At 31.5% G+C, this 19,696-nt stretch overlaps 2 protein-coding genes across 2 annotated transcripts; one reads left to right on the forward strand and one right to left on the reverse strand.

The window, feature by feature from the left end:
- Positions 1–240: 240 nt before the first annotated feature.
- On the reverse strand, positions 241–1,833 carry LOC119667939 (protein swallow). The gene is made up of 3 exons (XM_038077293.1): positions 1,755–1,833; positions 1,511–1,674; positions 241–1,444 (listed from the first exon to the last, which is right to left on the reverse strand). Exons 2-3 carry the CDS (start codon positions 1,659–1,661, stop codon positions 459–461), a joined length of 1,137 nt encoding a protein of 378 aa, XP_037933221.1. The 5' UTR covers positions 1,662–1,674; positions 1,755–1,833; the 3' UTR covers positions 241–458.
- A 5,573-nt stretch (positions 1,834–7,406) lies between these two features.
- Positions 7,407–17,360, forward strand: LOC119667940 (equilibrative nucleoside transporter 4). Its single transcript, XM_038077294.1, has 5 exons — positions 7,407–7,693; positions 15,004–15,287; positions 15,356–15,642; positions 15,719–16,322; positions 16,386–17,360. The coding sequence occupies exons 1-5, from the start codon at positions 7,521–7,523 to the stop codon at positions 16,994–16,996; spliced, it is 1,959 nt and encodes a 652-aa protein (XP_037933222.1). The 5' UTR covers positions 7,407–7,520; the 3' UTR covers positions 16,997–17,360.
- The last annotated feature ends 2,336 nt before the right edge of the window (positions 17,361–19,696 follow it).

Genomic DNA, 19,696 nt, shown 5'->3' on the forward strand with positions numbered 1-19,696 from the left:
AAAAATTGTATATTAATTTTTGCGTTTCTCTATGGATTCAAAATAAATATGATAAATTCCTCTACATTTTAGAATCGTTTTAAAATACAACATTTATAAGTTTTTAAAATAATACAAAGAAAATAATATTAAATAAATAATTTATTATATATGGTTACACGGGAATAATAAACATAATAACATAAGTGAACGAAAAAAAAAAATCGTAATTTCCTTATTGAAATAATACATTTACAAATATTAAATAATTATACTAAAAAAATAACATTTTCATATGACACGCACTTTTTTCACAATAGAACCGTACCGATCACCGAAGAAAAAACAAAACAAAATAATAACTAATATAGGAAAACAAAAAATGCTTATAATTTAATCTTTGCAATATGACAAAAATTGCTAAAACATTTTTAGTGGTTTCTGGCCACCACCGAAGCACATTTCAGGTTAAATGGGTATTAACGCATATTGCCGCAGGGTTCGAAGCTTTTTTCCAAAAGCGGTATCTGTGCAAATGTCTGCTGTATGATGCTATCCTCACTTTGATTTGGGTTATTGCACCTCGTACAGGGGATGAACAATTGGAGCCAGCGTCGACGTAAGTAACGTCTTTTTCTCTTTCTATTCGGATTCACATTTTCTAAACAAACATTATCGTTTTCATCGAGTGTTTCGTTAGTATTTCTACTGGTATCAGGCGTGTCAGGTGTAATAAGAATACTAATGGGCGTGTTTTGCGGTGTATGTGGTACCATGAAATCAGTCTGTATTGCTTTATTACTTTTTGTGTCAGTGTAATCATAAAGTGGTATTGTATGTAACGACTGCTGAATCAATGTATGAAGTGCGCCTTTACTGCCTAACCTATCATCACGCTTTCTAAGCTTGTCTTCACATTTATTCAATTCAAATCGTAAAAAATCAACACTTTGGCGTAGACGTATTATTTCACCATTTTTTTCATGCAGTTTTGTCCGCTGATATTCGTTATATGATTGTAACCGCTCGTTTTCACTAGTTAAATAATCAGTATAATTTCTGTCGATAGCGGCGTCGTCACTGGAATCATGCTGACCTTCGGAAGATGATGGTCTCGATCCCGATGCAATCCCAGTTGAAGTTTCTAAAGAATGAGTAATGCGAAGATTACTTTCGTCTGATTTGTGTAATTCGCCAGCACTGTAACTCATAATGCCACCTCGTGTACCTGTGGCTGCGGCTATTTGGGTAGTTGCATCAAGTAAAACTGATGTTTCAGGTACTGAACAGTGCCTCTTTAATTTATTTAAGTTTTGACGCGTCTGATCTTCAGTTTTAAGATTGTTTATATATTCACGCACTTTGCTCGTGACATGTTTGTAGCGGCGTTTCGTATATGCTGAGTGTACATCATTGTAGGAAACAGCTTTGTTCTGCCCACAATTTTGATTGGCCGGTGTATTTTCTAAAACATTGAACGGATATTAAACTTCATTTATTTCTTTCTGAAATAAATACTATAAAGACGCACCTGCCAAGCCAGTTGGGTCGCTCTTTGCAGAATTACTGCTCAAAGCCGATGTTGGTCGTTCATTTGTTGATTTGTCTATAAGTTGAACATTTTGCATAAACGTCGTCTCGGCCAAAATTTCATCATGTGGGAAGCTTTCGTCTTGTAACATTTTTTTAATGACACTAAAATTTAATTAAAATGATTAATTTTTTCTTCATAACACTAATTGCAGCTGTGATAATTTTTAAATTAATTTAATTACCTTTTTTTTTTGATTTTTGTTTAATAAGAACACCGCAGCAATAATGCAATTGCTTGAATAAATCTTAAATAAATCAAAAAATATGCAATTCAGTTCAATGCACTGTAAAAGTTCCAATTAGCGGTTCTTCGGAAATAACAAATATCAAAAATAATAAATGCTATAAGTTGTTGCAGTTCGCTCTTAAATTTTTAAAGCTTTTGCTCAAATGGACCATTAAGAGGTTCGCAACAATAATTTACTGTAGTCAATCAACACAATCCACATATCCTCGATGCTAGGCATATATTTGTTAGAATGATATTAACACAGAGATTAATTTCTGTTCACATATCTCTCCCCTGATTACATTGAGAAAACTTAATTCCAAGTTTTCTCAATGCTGTGGAAATCTTCTCCATTCGTTCCTAAGAGTTGATTTTAGTGGGTTCAAGTCTCACACTATGACTTTCGATGCTTTCCACCTACTACAAAAAAAAAACAGAAATTAATATAATTCTGTTAACGCAAGAAAGAATAGATCATGCATTTGGAATTGTTGTTAATATGGAAGCTTTACTAGGCAAAGCAAAATAATATTAAGTATTTGTTTGAAACTGTTTTATTATTTCGGTTTTCAATGGTATACACATTAGTTTTTGTAAAAATTTATCAATGAAACTATAACATTGCTATTTTATTGCTTTTAAGAAATGAAGCATTCCAAAAACAAATATAAATAAATATAAATATTTAAAATTTTATTTTATTATTGCATGAAAAATCCAATATATTGTATCAATATTAAACCAAATATTTAATTCAATTGAGTTTTATAAGTTCCTATAGAATTTAATTTGATGTATTTAAAAAAATAAAAACATTAGATCTGTAAAACATCTGGAAATATAAGTGGATTGGAAAAACGTTACGAAGAAGCACAAATGAAGTAGCACATACGGCACTAACCTGGAATCCCCAAGACATTAGAATCCGAGGACGACCACGCAATTCTTGGCGTAGAACCTCAAATATTCATACGAATAAATCGATAAATGAACTGAGGTATATCGCTCGAAATAGGCAAAATTGGAAAACTTTTGTACAAACTCTTTGCGAATAGGCTAAGTTTCTACAATCAAATTTTACACAGAACATGCCATAATAATAATAACAGTAATAGAAACCAAAACGTTTGGATTTCATTAGTTTTGCAACCGTGATCGCTTACAAATCTTTCTTAAATTCAAAAATAAGTTTTAAAATTAATAGATACTAGTATATTTCATAAAGAGGTTTTCGGAAAGTAGTGAATTACATATATTCACAAAATATTGGTCTCGCACGTGCGACTAAGAGTAACATTAGCATGACTTTCTCAGCATTACGTTTCTAGATTAGGTTCTATACATAAGAAAGTCATGAAAGAAACAAATCATGCAACAAAAAATGCCTATACAAACAGACAAGTATTGAAATTTAACAATTAAAAAATAAAAAATATTATTTATTCAATTATTTTACAGCTGGTTCATGATTTCGCTCTAATATAAACACAGTAAGTGAATTTGTTAATAAAACTTTCATAGTAAAGTAACAAAACTTCAGAAATTTATGCGAACATAAAAGTCAAGTATGGATTTGGGTTAGTTGGTTAACGAGTGCTGACTCTAAGCTTCAAAATTGGCAGGGCACAAATACGATTCCTGATACTTGCAGTCTTAAAAATTTATTTACGAATAATTTTATACAAGAAATAATTTCAAGACCACTGATGATGGGTATTTGGCAATACTCGAAACAGCTGTATAGTTAGCCAAAAATTCAATTACTTAATAAAAAAAATATAAAAAAAGAATTTTTGTTGTTGTAGTTCACTTATTTTCGAAAACCTCTTTATAAAAAATTTTTATTAATATTTAAATAAATAATTAAATATTTTATTAAATATATTTGATATCCCTTAAACATTTAGTAGACTGATCCATAGTGAACTTTGGCAGTAAAAATCATAATGATATCGGGTTATTTCGTTTTCCAGACAATAACCCCACTTTGCTTAAAGCGTGTTGCTATAATGTTAAATTGAAATGTGACTCTATTAATAGCAGTATTCAAGTAGGTAGGCGTCATTATGATACTTCTTATATTGGGACAAAGAGCATAAAATCTGGCGCAATACCTATACTTTTACTAAGTAAGTCAAAATGTTATATATTATATTATTATATTTCATATTCATAATAAACAAATTTCATTTTTTTGTATGAAGCCAGTATAGTATTTCATCAAAAATCAACCGTTAAATAATTTGGAAGAACTACCTTTGTATACAAAAACATTTAGTAAATGTGCAATAAGAAACAATAGTAGAAATAGTGCTGTTGCTGTTTGGCTGTCCAGTCAGTCCTAAAAAACTTTACTTCGTCTTTGCCAAGACTCTTTGACTCCTTTCGTACGCATGAACCAGGAACTATGTATGCATTTGCTCTAACATTAGAGTTTCTTCTATATAGTTTTGCCTACGTAGAGTATGTTGTGTTTGCTATTGGTTTGATTGCTGACTCCATTAGTGATCATATATGAAATAATAAGTTCGATAGTGTTCGATACTTATTAAATGCTTTGACGAATAGAGGCAACACTGTTTTGTATTACATTGGCGACGAGGATGAACTCTCAAATTGTGCAAATACCGAGTTTCACAATTTGATTGTGACCATAATTAGCGACATTGTTGACGGAAAGAAAAAAGCGTTTTTGTTAACAGCAAAATCGAAAAAGTTAGTATCGGAAATTAAGTAGTTGATAGTTCAGAACTTATTATACCCAACGAAAGCAGACGATGTGTTCAACATGTTTATTAATTGTTTGGACGTGTTGGATACACACAGTGTCGACATCAAATTTTTATGTTTGATTTAATAGAACTAAATTACATGTCTTTATATTTCTAAGTTTTTGGTAGAAGAGTTCTGCTAATTTCTTACAGCATAGCTACTTCAGTTTTAAAACTGAAGCATAATCCCAAGGAACAGCTTTGTGTAGCCATTAATATTTTAGAATAAATTTAATTTGAAATTTGGTTTTGTTTCAAATATTAAAACTAACAGTAATAAATTAAATTCAAATTCAAACCAAAACAGCTGACACTTCGACACACATACATCAACACAAATTTTACTGGAAAGAAAATTGCTCAAGTAAAATTTGTGTATTCTATCATTTCGACAGGGATGTTACGCTCTCTTAATCGCTTGCTTTTACTTAAAAGTTCTGTGGTAGAAAGTACTTGTGTGTAGCCAGTGGCGGAGCTAGACCAACTCTGGACGTCGGCGACATCAGAATTGCGAGGGCCGTTTCATTACCCAAAGTTATCAAATAAAAAATTTACATTCACTAATACGACGAAGCATGTATGAAAGTTTTATTGATAATCAAATTAAAATAAACGTAATTTAAAATAAATGAATTATCATACTTTTTAGCCTCATTATATGTTTATCAAATTATATCATAATTCGCAACACCTGCTATTTTCGCTATAATTGATAGAATTGCCAGTGGAGATAGTCTCTCTTGGCTCATCATACTTTTCAAGTGGATCTTAATCAATTTTAACTTTGAGAAGTTTCTTTCAGCAGAAGCTGTACTGATTGGAACTGTGAGCATTATTCTGGTTACTATAAAAACATTTGGATATACTTCCTTTAAATTATTTTCTGTAATATACCGGACGAGTTATTTTATATTGTTGATTGAGTCTAGTGAGTTCAATTTTAAAAGCAGCTGTTCGTCATACAGTTCAATAGGCTAAATTATACCTAAAGCATTACAATGCAAGGAATACTTTTCATATGATTAATGCCACATATAAAATCAAATTGTTCAAAATATCCATCAAGTGCTTTGAATCGGCAGTCGGTAACGAGGCCCCAGTAGGCGCGAAGCCGCTGACGCTTAGCGTCGCCACTGTGTGTATCTATATGTACTTCTTTTCAGTAAGGCCCATGTTATGTAGAGTATCACGGGCACATCAAAATCAAAATTATTGTTGCTTTCAATACAACAAAAAGACTTTAAAAAGACTGAAGAGTCTTCACAAAAACCAGACAAGAGAGGCTATGAATAAAGGAGACAAATTGAAACAAAACGGTTTCAAAAGAATGGAAAAACAACAATCATCTTCTTTTTCAAAATGGGAGACACAGAATAAGAAGGTGGCGTATGACTTTACTCAATACCGTCCTAAAACAGTAAAAATAAATCCCTAAGAGGTAGTATCGAATCTGCCCACGCAGGCTAACAATATTTTTACACGGGTTTATCGTAAGATAAATTGCTGAAAAAGCTATAGAGTCCAACAAAGTGCACCAGAGTATAATGTACAACACAGCATTGTTTCTCTATTTTCCGGATATTATAAAAATATTTGATAGAATTAAGCTCAATGATATAATAATAATACAAAAAAACGTAATTAGTGGATTAGAGTATTTAGCGTAAGAAATTTCGTAAGAAATCGAAATATATTACAGCTTACAGCTATTAACGGAGATAAACCAGCCATGATAAGAGATAAGCCGTCTCTTAATGACAGCCTAAGTCTCATAATGGACACGGCCAACAAAATGAGGCAATAAATAATGTAGATAAGGGTCTATAAATACACAGACATCATAAGAAGTGGATCTTTTTTATAATAGAAAAGAATAACTTGAAGTATAGTAATAAAAAGTAAACAAAAAGTATAATACCGAAAGAAAACATACTGATTCATTTGTCTCTACTATATAGGCGAAATCTATCATTGGGGTTTGAAGATCGGTATACGGTTTCTTACACCTGAAGAGCTAAAAAGTTAAATGCAGGTTTTATAGGGTTTTATTCAAATTTGTGAATTTAATGATTGATACCTTATAAAAGAATGGAAAAAAAGGTATATATTATGGGAGTAAAATAAAGTCAAGAATTCAAGTTCTCTTTTTCTTTGTGAAAGCATATATCAAAGAAAAACTCTCCAATGTTTCAACAACAACCAAATGGATTTTGACAGTTAGAACACCGAAGGAAAATCAATTTTCCTAAACATGCGCAAAGTGAACGTTAGTGAAAATTCCTTAACACTGATTTCAACATCACAACAAAAATGTTTGCACATTATTCGAGAGTGAATTGATTTAATTTATTCACAAAATAAAATATCGAAATATTATTAAGACACCGTAGTTATAACGTTAGTTAAATATAAGTTATAACGTCGCCGGTAAATGTTCTAAATTATTATGGAAATCGCTAATTTGTCTAAGTCGGAAAGTGTATCGTATGAAGTCTAAGTGTTATTTGGAATAGGAATATAACAACGTAAGGAAAATGCTTAAATAATTCAAGTTGTTCAGTTTCATATACTTCTCAATCCAACTAAAATCTTTTATAAAAGGATGCGGGCTTTATTTTACATATATTAACTCATATACATTGGTATATTGATTTAATCGCTATTGCAACTGACAACACCCCATGGAAGTGCCTAAATATATAATATAAAAAATTTACCTGAAAATTAGTGCTCAAAATAGAACGAAACACTAAAATTAGAAAATTGAAAACAAATGTTGAAGTGAAAATTAATAATAAGTTTGATTATCAAAGGATAACACACATATCGAAAAGACCAATACGAAATCAAAGCAAAATTGGAGAAACAAGTTCTTCCAACTCGGTTGTGTGTATTTTTAGTAAATATTTAAGCCGTTTTAGATTTATTTAAAAAAACCTCACCAAAACATGGAGTCTACTCAAGCTAATAACTATGAACCGTTAGAAGGTCGTGGAATGAATAATAGGCATGAACCTATGGACAGTCCAGATACAGACGGCCGTGCACCTACTGATCAAAAACATGCAGTCTACTTAGCATTGTTGGCAGCGGGTATTGGTTTCGTTTTACCTTATAACAGGTAAGCATCTTAGATTATATGCTTGCTTTTTTGAAAAGCGGGCTAAGGGAATAACTGATTTTTTTTTTGCAAGTAAACATCTGGTATTTTTTTTATTAATTTCTATTGCGCAAGAACTCAAAATTTTAATATTTTTCAACCCACATTTCAAGCAAACAATTCCAATTTCCGTGTGAAAGAGTTTAGTCTATAAATAGGTCCCAAGTACATAGAGTTAGCTTGAAAGTGTAAAGCAAAGCACATAAATTATTTAATTTGATTCAAAAAATTAAATTGATTCTTGCATGTATTAAAAAAGCTATTCGAAAATATAAACAATAGTAATGTAACGGGTTTAAGGCTTGTTCCATCAATTGGAACAGATGGTCTGATTTTAAACGTTCAGAGCACCTGGTGTTGAAAGAAATGGTAAACTTTAAATTGAGATATATAACTGCTATTACGTATAAAATAACATAATATAATAAATAAATAAAAAACATTTTTTTTCGGATGAAGAAATGAAATAATAAAAGATAATAAAAATGCCGGCAATAAACAGGTTACAACAGTATTTCAGTTTTCCAGTTGTTCCTTTTGTACCAACAGTATTCTTAAAGATTGTAACAGGTGACGAATCATGGATACATGCGTATGAGCCAGAATGTAAACAGCAGTTAACTTAATGGGTGTGTCAAGATGAACCAAATCTAACAAAAGTTGTTCGAGCTCGAAGTACTTTGAAACAAATGGTCGCTTGTTTTTTCAGGAAAACTGATCATATAGCAACTATACCATTCCAGCACCGTAAAACGGTCAATTTCGAATGGTATTTGTTTATAAAAAGTCTTCAATGAAATAATGAAAACAAAAAAGCGACGTCGGATCATTCTTCATCTCCATCAGAATAATGCGATGAATAATGTTATTGTCTAACAACCGACTACTCGTATTTGAACATTCAAGAAATCGAATTGATGAGTCATCTACCGTACAGTCCTGATGTGGGACCCAATGACTTTTTCTTGCTCCCAAACGTTAAGAACAATATTAAATTGTGTGGACAACGACTTTTGTCGTTGTTACATTTAAAAACCATGTTTTGGAGGTATCTGGAAAACATTGGAAAAAATGCTTTCACAAATAGTTTGAACGCATGCAAAAGTGAAAAGAACCTTTCCGCCGAGGTTTCGCTCGTCGGATCCCAGGGTTATTACAAGAAAATTTCTTTATAACCCTTAATCTTTCCGTCGTATAATAAAAAAGCAAAATGCTTTGTAAAGAACCTTTCCGCCGAGGTTTCAGTCGCCGGATCCAAGGGTTGTTACAAGAAAATTTCTTTGTAATCCCAAATCTTCCCGTCAAATAATAATAAAGGAAAATGGCTATTTTTATTTTAATTCCTTTATTATATATTCCTTTTACAAATTAAATTTTTACAATATTTATATTCAAATATTAAAAATTATATTCAAAAATTTTCTAATTCGAAAAAAAAACTACTAAAATTACAAATATAGAGGATTAGAGGAATCAACGTTATCGACAGGGCTACGTTGCTAGGAATCAGCGTTACCGACTGGGCTACGCTGCTAGGTTAGGAATCAACGTTACCGACAAGGCTACGTTGGAATCAGCGTTACCAACTGTGCTACGTTGCTAGGTTAAGAATCAACTTTACCGACAGGACTACATTGCTACGAATCAGCGTTACCGACTGTGCTACGCTGCTAGGTTAGGAATCAACGTTACCCACAGGGCTACGTTGTTAGGAATCAGAATCTACTTTATAAATTAAGTTATTACCTTCCTATATGCTTCTTGTTGAAACGCTCTGGTCCGTGGCCTATGATCAAGTGCCCATCCACTTGCTGCGATGCGCACTGTTCTAAGTGCTGCGACCAAGTAATCATAAAGGAGAATACTTCGAGAAACAATAAAACAATTTTCAACGACATGTTATTAATTTTTCATTATTAGGCTTAAAATATAAATAGTGACCCTCGTATTATGGGCATTTGGATATTATTATTATTATTATGGATGTATTATAGTATAATACAAATTAAGATTGCTATTTTTGTAGAAAGGTTAAATTTTTTTACCTAATGATGGGATTCATTCCAGTTTAAGGAAGAGTTTGTTAAAACATAAGAAATGTTTCGTAATTAAAACTAATTATTTAATTTTAATAAATTACAAACAACAACTACAGTGGCCAATGGGAATGGTTATATCGAAAATATTAAAGTAATTTGCAAAAAGTAATTTGAGTTTGTTATAAATTTTTATGATATTTAGTTATTTATCAATATTTTATACTATAAGAATAATTAATTGATTAAAAGTAATTAAAAGTAGAAACAAAACTTTATTGATTCTTAACGCATTGAACATAAGAATAATTACAAATATTTTCAGTAAAATATTTATATATGTCTTTTATTAGTTCATCAAAATAAAGTAATTTAGTTAGTTTCTGCGTCCGCGGCCCCACTGTCTACCACTGCTCCTGCCATCTCGTCTGCCACGATTATCTCTGCCACCCCTACTGCCACGGCTGCCACGATCCCTGCTTCCTCCTCTACCACCACGTCCTCTTCTGCCACCGTGCCTTCCTCTATCACCACGTCCACCTCTCCCACCACGATGTCTATGGTGCCCATCTGGTTTGCAGGGTGCTCTCGTGCTAGCTGTTTCAGTTGGTGAAGCATTAGTAGCGGTTACGGTGGAAGCAGCTTCAGTAGGTGATACGGTTGCAGTAGTATCAGCAGTGGGTGGAGATGCGGTAGTTTCTTCTGATATTGATAGGGTATCGTCTTGACCATAAGTCGATACAGTCAAAAAAGCCAAAATGGCAAAAACAATTAACAAACTGAATTTCATATCTTTAGAAGTTGTTATGAAGGTGGCTAATTAATTTCTATCAAATTATTGGTCTAATAGATCTATTTATATAAAATGACGCCGGTATTTTTCAATCAAATACTAAATAAAAAATAAAACAAATTCTAAATTTTTAAGTGCTTATTTAGCTGTTCTTTAAGTTATAATTCAAAATTTATTTACGCAGAATGCGAGTACCGAACAGGTAAATAAAGCCACATGGAGATTTTCGTTTACTTATTTAGAAATTATTGCGTGACGTATTCTACGTCACATCTAACAAATAAAATTCGAAAACTTTAGTAAACATATGTTAAGTCAAAAATTTGTTTATTAAATTTCTAGCTGGATTAGGAACTAATAATACATATTACTTCAAAATCTTTTACAAAAGTGGAAAAATCCATTCTAAAACACTGTTTTATTCACATGACTTGATTGTGTTGGCAAAAGTCAAAGTGAAAGTGAATAGAATTGCACGATCAATAAAAACACTTAAGCAAATATTGACTTAACTTTAGATAATCCAAAGCACTATTTATAAATGTCATTATATTAAAATATCTAAATAAAGATTCAATATTATGTTCTCTATAAATGATTTTAGAATGAACTTGTATTATTAGGAAATATTTCATTTCGTAGAGTTCAAGTCACTGCTCGTTGCACAGTGAGCGAAATGACAAGCTTAATGACATGTAATCCTAATACAAGATTCACACGAGAGTTTTGTTTGTAATTTTAGCTGTCAGCTGTTATGTTTGAAATATTTGTTGTCAATTGTTGTTATTTTCAATGCAAAATAAATATTTTTGACAGCTAAAATTACAAACAAAACTCTCGTGTGAATCCAGCATATATTTCAGGTACAAAAAAGTGATGAACCTTTCAAAACTTTTTGAGGTGTAGATATAGTAGTCATGGTCTTCACAGGCATAGATACTGTCGAATGAAACGTTATATTTATTACAGAAATTAGATGTTTTATTACAATTATATTTCTTCAATTTTTCACAAGTAAAGGGTGATCAAATGGGAGGTATATATTCTTAATTATAATTAACAACAAAATGTTAGAAGATATCAATTTTATTTATCTAAAAACTGGTTCATAACTCTTACACTTAAAAACAATTTTATTTATGCTATTGAATCTAGATTCTTTTATATTTTAAATTCAGAACATAAATTTGTGACCAAATTTTTACATGAATCTGCAGCCTATTTACCATTATAGATTTAAGATCATTGAGTTTTAAGTTCAAACTTTTTTGCTAACACTTAGATATATAGTATCAGTGTTAAAACGAAGTATAAGAAAAAAAAATAATACGTCTAAATATCACGGACCCAGAGTCGCATATAATTAAAATAGAAAGGAAAGAACAAGTAATGATATCTTAGTGTATTTAGCACTAGCAAAGTCTACAATGTGTCTGCAATTAAAAATAAAAGATTATACGAACAGTGAAGCAATATTGCTTGCTTTTCCAGACGAGAACTTACAATGTGTAACCAAATGCCTTCGTCATAAACTCCAAATATTTGTCAGTAAGTATCAAAACTGGATATGTAATAAATTATATTCTGCACAATAACCATTTCCTATGAGAATATATAGAAATTGATACACTAAAAAGATAGTGGCGATGACCATACGATTCAAAAAGAAATTATGTACAGCACAAAAATACCCTTAGAATATAGTCGTTAAGGACCTAGTAGAATTGGTCGCACTCGCATGTCTCGAGTGCTATCTAGTCATGTAGATATATGGATAGTTTGGTTCCTAGCAATATAAAGCTTTTGGTAGAGAAATTTTGTTTCTGCACTATGATCATATCAAGAGTTTAAAAAATTATTTGCATATGAATGGAATATCTTATTCAAATGAATCTTAATTTATCTTAATCTTAATTTAATATAAATCTTAATTTTTAATTTCAAATTGACTTAATAGATTTTAATTAGAAATTTTACATGGAAAAAAACCATAAATTAGTAGATTCATTCTACTTATGGAAAAACCACTCTATATTTTGATTCATTTTGAAACTGATGTGCCATAGAGCTATGTTTCGTTTATTGGATAAATAAATTACGTACCAAGCTTATAACAACCCATACATTGGACATGGGTATTTTTTTTGTCGATATTTGGATTTATGAATGAATGGAAATAATAACGATATATTATTATGATGAATGTCATAATATAATTTTAAAATAAAGTTATTATATAATTTAGAGGGTTTTCGAATAGCAAAGAAAGAAAGAAAAGACAAACACAAAAATTAATTTAATTTTATTGAAATTTGACTGACCATACAACGCTGTTTCGAGTATTGCCAAGTACTCATCATCAGTGGTTTTAGGTCCGTATATAATTTGTTTGGACTGCAAGTGCCAGGTTAAGAACTTGTACCAGGCTTAGAACTTGTTATTATATAATATAATATAATTTTATAACATAATTTTATTAATGTAATTGCTAACGCAGAAGCTAGTTGTACATTGTCCTTTGTCACTAGGTAATGTAAAAGCGCCATATAATATCATTATTTTGCTTGTTTTGAGGTTATCAATCATAAATAACCATTGGCATCACACTGAACAGAAGTAGTGACCTTTTTATGATTATGAAACGCTTTTTGCAGTCTTTTGAATATTTTTATTTCCACAGTTCCTTTTTTCTGGGTATAGTGCTACATCTATGTCTCATCTATAGTAACAAATAAAGTAATAAAATCAACAGTTGATTTAATTTCAAATATTGCTTGAGTAAATTTTCAATCTTTCGTATAATAGGACTCGTCTGGCCTCATTACCAGCTGTTGGGCGATTTCCCGACAATAGTTTTAATAATAATACATAATAATCATATCAATCTTGCTGAAAATCTTCTTCTTCGAGACCCAAAAAAGCACTTTTAAATTATTCGTTGATTTTGTTTTTGATTTCTTGATGATTCTTTTAAATGTGCCCATAACACTCGAAATTCTTTTTTCTACTTTTTTACCGAAACTTGTGAAAAAACTGTCAGATAAATAGATGATCCCATATTATGGAAGTAATTTCCACAACAAATATTTAAAATTAAGTTAATTAAAAAAAAATATTACAAAAGTCATTCTGAAATTTATTTGATGCAGTTATCATCGACTAGTCCTGGTATTTAGTAAGGAGTAGTTCGTAACATTTTGGTTGCTCTCCTAAGACTAGGAACGCACTTTGCACCTTTTTGCATCGTTTTTAAAAAAACGTCCTTTATTGGATATGAGTAGTACAATCTTAACTATTAGTTAATTTATTACTATTGGTTAATTGTACTTAATAGATATTAAGTAATATGTGTGCGGGTTTACTGAACCAGTGTTCAGCTTTCATAACTTTGTATCTTAAATTTTTAATATATTAATTGAACTATTAGAAGGCTTAGAAGTTATTAAGATATACATTAAGACTGAAAAGTTTTCGGAAATTCTCATTTAAAATTCGCGCGCTGTATATTTTTCGATATTTTAAGTTTATGTAGTTTGGCAGCCCTGTCCTTAATTACTATGCCAAAAATGAGCGCGATCTGTCAGACAGTTCGTTTACGGCAGCTGTTGAAACCAGTTCACCTCAGTAGTGCGTTGCGAAATGTCTTCGACGGTCTTACGACCGTCCTGAAAGGCTTTGTACCACTCATAAACTTGAGTTTTCGATAAAACTGATTCCCCATAAGCCTTTTGTAGCATTCGCAACGATTCTGCACACGAAATTTCGTTCGAAACACAAAATTTGATGCAAACTCTTTGTTCAATATTTTTTTCCATTGTTTTTTTCGCAACGCACTACTGAGGTGAACTGGTTTCAACAGCTGCCGATAAACGAACTGTCTGACAGATCGCGCTCATTTTTGGCATAGTAATTAAGGACAGTGCTGCCAAACTACATAAACTTAAAATATCGAAAAATATACAGCGCGCGAATTTTAAATGAGAATTTCCGAAAACTTTTCGGTCTTAATGTATATTAATTATATTTATTAGTTATATCCAGTGTCGTGCAAAAACTGTGTAAACTGCAAAAACATTGCCAAAAAATGTTCCTAGTATAACGCCCCCTTGGCACAATCCTAGTTAAGCCACTGCCTATGCCATTACTAGACATTATTGCTCTTCAAAAATAATTTTTGTAAAAGTAGTGATAATTTAGCACACACTTTGTTGTAGTGCCTTATTTCGTTTTACTCTCTTCATACTAAAGATGAAAACATTTTCTTGGTCAGAAATGTTTCACAATAACAACACATGAATACAAGAATTAAGTGAAAAATGTTATACAAATTATGGGAAGAGTATTCAAATCATCATTGCAAATTGTTTCCTGACATGCAAACCATTTCTATTCCGCAAATCATCAATTGACGTCATTCATTTTGTATTTTTTTATTGTTTCAGTTTCATCATAGCTGCCGATTATTGGAAAGTGAGATTCCCTGAGCGCACTGTAGCGCTGGACATGTCAATGACATATATCTCCGTAGCCTTCACAACTGTGCTGCTCAACAATGTATTCCTCACCCTGGCACCATTTCGTGTACGTGTCCTATTTGGCTTCCTTATTTCGTTTACGACGTTAAGTTATGTGGCTTTCTGCGAGGTGGGATGGCATGCATTTGCGGATAGCTTCGCATACTCAACTAACTTGGTAGCTGTTGGTTTAGTAGCTGTGGGATGCACGGGTGAGTACAGATTTATGAGACAAAAAATGTTTATGAATTTTTTTTTGTTAATCCATTATAAATTCCAGTGCAACAATCAAGTTTTTATGGATTTGCTAGCATGTTGCCAAAGCAATATACTCAAGCAGTTATGGCTGGTGAGAGTATTGCCGGATTTTTGGTTTCTTCCAATAGAGTTGTCACTAAATTGCTCATAAAAAATGATGACGTGTCAACAATGATATTCTTTTTTACATCAACATTTTACGTAGTATTCAGTTACATGCTTTACTTGGCTACGAGGAATTCTCCCTTTGTGCGGTATCATATGAAAGCATGTGCAGTGATTGTTTTGCGTCCCGATGAATCTCGTTTGGTAAATTGATATATTATATAATTAACAATTCACAATATTACATAACAAATTTCAAAAATTTATTATGTGCTTTTAGAATGAAGTAGATGTCGATTCAACTTCAGCTAAGTATGGTGTCCTTTCCGTGGAATCGACAAGTCCATCAGCAAGTAAAATTAATAACGGCAACACAGCTCTTAGCTTTAGCAATCCTGTATATGAGCTATCCAATCCAACAGCTGGAGAAAGTGTTATTGATGGTCTCAACAACTTACCGGACATACCGAGCACACCGCAAGAACCAGCAACACCAACTACAGTAGCGTTTAAAGTTGAGCATGTTTTAACTCCATCTGCATGCACTCCCAGTAAATGGAGTGATGTAAGAAATGGGTTTTTGCTTCGTTGGCGAGTCGCTCATGCCATTTACCCTTATATGGTTTGCATCGCATTGGCATACGCTGTTACACTCTCTCTTTACCCTGGCATCGAATCAGAGATTGTATCTTGCACACTGGGTACTTGGATGCCAGTGCTACTTATGTTCGCCTTTAATGCTTCTGATGTCATTGGAAAAATTTTAGCAGCTGTACCGTATGCATGGTCGCGCAGACAATTGATTTTGATGTCAGGATTGAGAGTAGTCTTGGTTCCCTTGTTATTACTTTGCTGTGCGCCGCGTCATCAGCCAGTTGTATCAGGTAAGATTTTTACTAAGCTACAATTATTTATCAAACATTTATTTCTTTTCTTTATATTAAAAGGTGATACAGCTGCTTTCGTATTCACAATTGCGCTAGGTCTAAGTAATGGATTAGCTGGTAGCTTACCTATGATGTTGGCACCAGCCAAAGTACCAGGCACATTAAAAGAAGTCACTGGCAACATGATGACCCTCTCTTACAATGTGGGTCTCACAGTTGGATCACTGATTGGTTATATTTTTGAAGCAATGTTAGGGTACCCCACATATCCTCCATGCCCAACTCTTCCATATGTGGACCACATGACGACGTCTACAACCACTTCAACTACCACAACAACACCAGCGTCTACTACAATGAATTCTACAGCTTTAGCTGCAGCGCTTTTCACAACAACAATGACAACTTTATTTCCAACAACTGAAGCGGCATCAGTATTTCCAGCAACAACACCCACAACAATGTTGGCCGCAACAACAACACAATCCACTACAGTTCTCGCCACAACAATAGCTAATATTATGTCCACTGTTGCTAGCATTCCGGATATTTTAAGCGCAGCAATGACAACCGTTGCAACAGCGGTGACATCAATAGGTGATATAAGCGCTGAGATTGGTGGCAGTACTACAGACCCACAGACACCAATGGATCTAATGAAGCAAATTTAAAGGAAGAAACAGGGGAAGTTTTTAGATATTAATTCAAATTTGGATATAGAATTGTGATGAAACAAACTATGGTTGAGATTATTTTTAAATTTTTTTTTGCTAAGGGCGGAGATAGTGAAATATACGGTACGATAGTTGTAAGTATAGGCGTAAGTTTGTAGACGTTAGTCAACAAGAGTAGGAAGTTAAAACCATTCAATCCGCTGAAGAAGAAAAAGAGGAATATTTTTTTTAGAAAGAATTACAAACAAAACTGTTTTAGAAGGACTGATGTTTTGAATGTTTTGCATTTGCTGTACAGCTTAACTTTTTATTTTAACACATATGGAGCTTAATATAAGCAGAAGTAATACTTAAATGATTAATTTTTGTCTCTTTTTTAACTTTGCTATTATTGCAGTATGAATAAAACAATACTTATATATTATAGATACTCTAATTTAATAGTCATAGGCATAGTGAACTATAACTCTAAAAACATATTGTAACGAACATAAGCTAATGAATTTAAGAGGTATGATATACTACGAGGGCAAGTCAATAAGTCTTTAGCAAATTCGTCAAAGAACGACTAAAGTGTGAACGACTAAAGTACAGAGTTATGGGGAATATTAGTGGTTTTATAGAAAAGAAATATAAAACGAGTCCCAGGCAGTGATCAAGATATATAAAAAGTCATATATACATTTGTGAGTCATTTTGTTTGAGATGTTTAAATTTTACAATTTTATCACTAGCATATCACAAGACAAATTGATTTCATATTGTACGAATGATTGGATATTATCATAGAATGAATAAATGAATTTGAGTAATTCGTTTAAACGAATTTTTGAGTAGGTACCACCAGTAATGAAATGTTGAAGCAATGGACTTAATCGGGTACACTGATTCAGAAATTGATTAAAAAAGTGGAATTTGTAGTTTTTTTTTATAATTGGGCTTATAGCATTAATTTATACACTTAATATTTGTTTTGACAAAAAAAATTGTAACTAACTTCAACTTAGTAAGTACTAATTTAGTCCGTGGTATCACAACGGGCCAATATTTGATTTTAAATGGGCTTTGAGCAAAAAGCCGCCACTCCAACCTAATCTATCCTAACTTCAAATTAAAAACCAAATATCTATGTTATAATAAAAAGCAATGATTGCCAACAAACTTAAGCAAAACTATGACTGCTTGGATCGCTATAGGCTTCATTCATAGCATAAATGCAGATGTTTTGAACTGTTTCAACATTTTAAACAAAAATATTTAGTTCCTGCTACTATTTTCTATATCCAAGACTTAATAATTAATTGGTAGGAATAATATTTATTGCCAGGGAATAGATAATCAATGAGGCAAAGGTTTATTTTAAAGGTTTATAAAAATCAAATTCCTTAGGTTGCTTGAAAATGTAGAAAACCATATGATTAAATGGTTAGAGTAAAAATCAATTATATTGACAAATTTAAACCAATCAGTGAAAACCAAAAAGGTGTTCCTTTATGTTTATTGACTAAATGAATTGCCCTCGTACATTGAAAATATCGAGTACTGTTAAGTTTAACCAATAGTTTAGTAATTACTAATGTATTTCTAAGTAATAAAAAAACAACTACCAAGAATACTAGGTGTACGTGAATATATTAACTTTGAAAGCAATTTTCGGATAGCTTACATTATTTGCAAAGTGATTCTCAAGATAATATTTGCAAAGAATATGGTATATGAATTATTAAAAATATATTTTAGTACTATAATAAGAAAATCATGAAATCCATAAAAAATGCTTTTATAAGTCGCAAAAATGTTCTTGCGAAATTGTTAAGTTTCATACCAAATAATAACATTAGGCTCAGTTCCAAGTACATCATAGTTGAAGTTAGTAACTTAATTTTCATCTGAAAAATGTTCTTAAACAAGTATTTTTATAACGAATATAAGATTTATTACAAGATTATGGGATGTGTGATTATCTCAACAGATACTTCATTCAATCTTCATTATTCATTCAATGTCCATCTTCTTCAAAGTAGTCCCTCTTTGTTATTTATGCATCCGCAGAGAGAATAAAATGAATATTAAATGTTTAATATTTCTTGTCAAGCAGTATTTAACATCACAGTACTACACATTCTATATGTTTTCTTAACGATTTTTGATTCTATAATAATGTATTGTCTGTCGATATTTTTCAAGTTTAAATTGTTCATTTCTTGACCTATCATTTGAACAGTTCTGTTCTATTAATTTCCTAACGTTCACTAAGCCGTTCATCACTGAAGTTTCTACTCATGTGTTTCTTTATATTTGTCATCTTTGAATTATTTTTAGTATACTCTCCAGTGATCTATTCTTTATTTATTTTTATAATAGCAAAATTATAATAATAAAAATAGTTGTATCATAAATATTTTAAATTAATTGCTATTAAATAAATATAATTTTTGATTTTTAATTAAGGAACTTTAATTAATTACTTAATTTTATTGAGTTTTATTTATTAAGTATATTAGATCATATTTATATTATAATATAATTTATTTTTTAATATAAGTATATAAAAATAACATATTTTGTTGGGATATAATTTTAAATAGTTTTTCACACTTCACTGGTATAAAAGTTTAAATAATTTTTTTGAAGAGTAACAAGTCGCTTTTCCGTTATTGAGTCCTTTTTCTCGAATTATATGATTGTACGTTCAAA

Source organism: Teleopsis dalmanni, chromosome 1, assembly GCF_002237135.1.
Source record: "Teleopsis dalmanni isolate 2A chromosome 1, ASM223713v2, whole genome shotgun sequence".
NCBI lineage: Eukaryota > Metazoa > Arthropoda > Insecta > Diptera > Diopsidae > Teleopsis > Teleopsis dalmanni.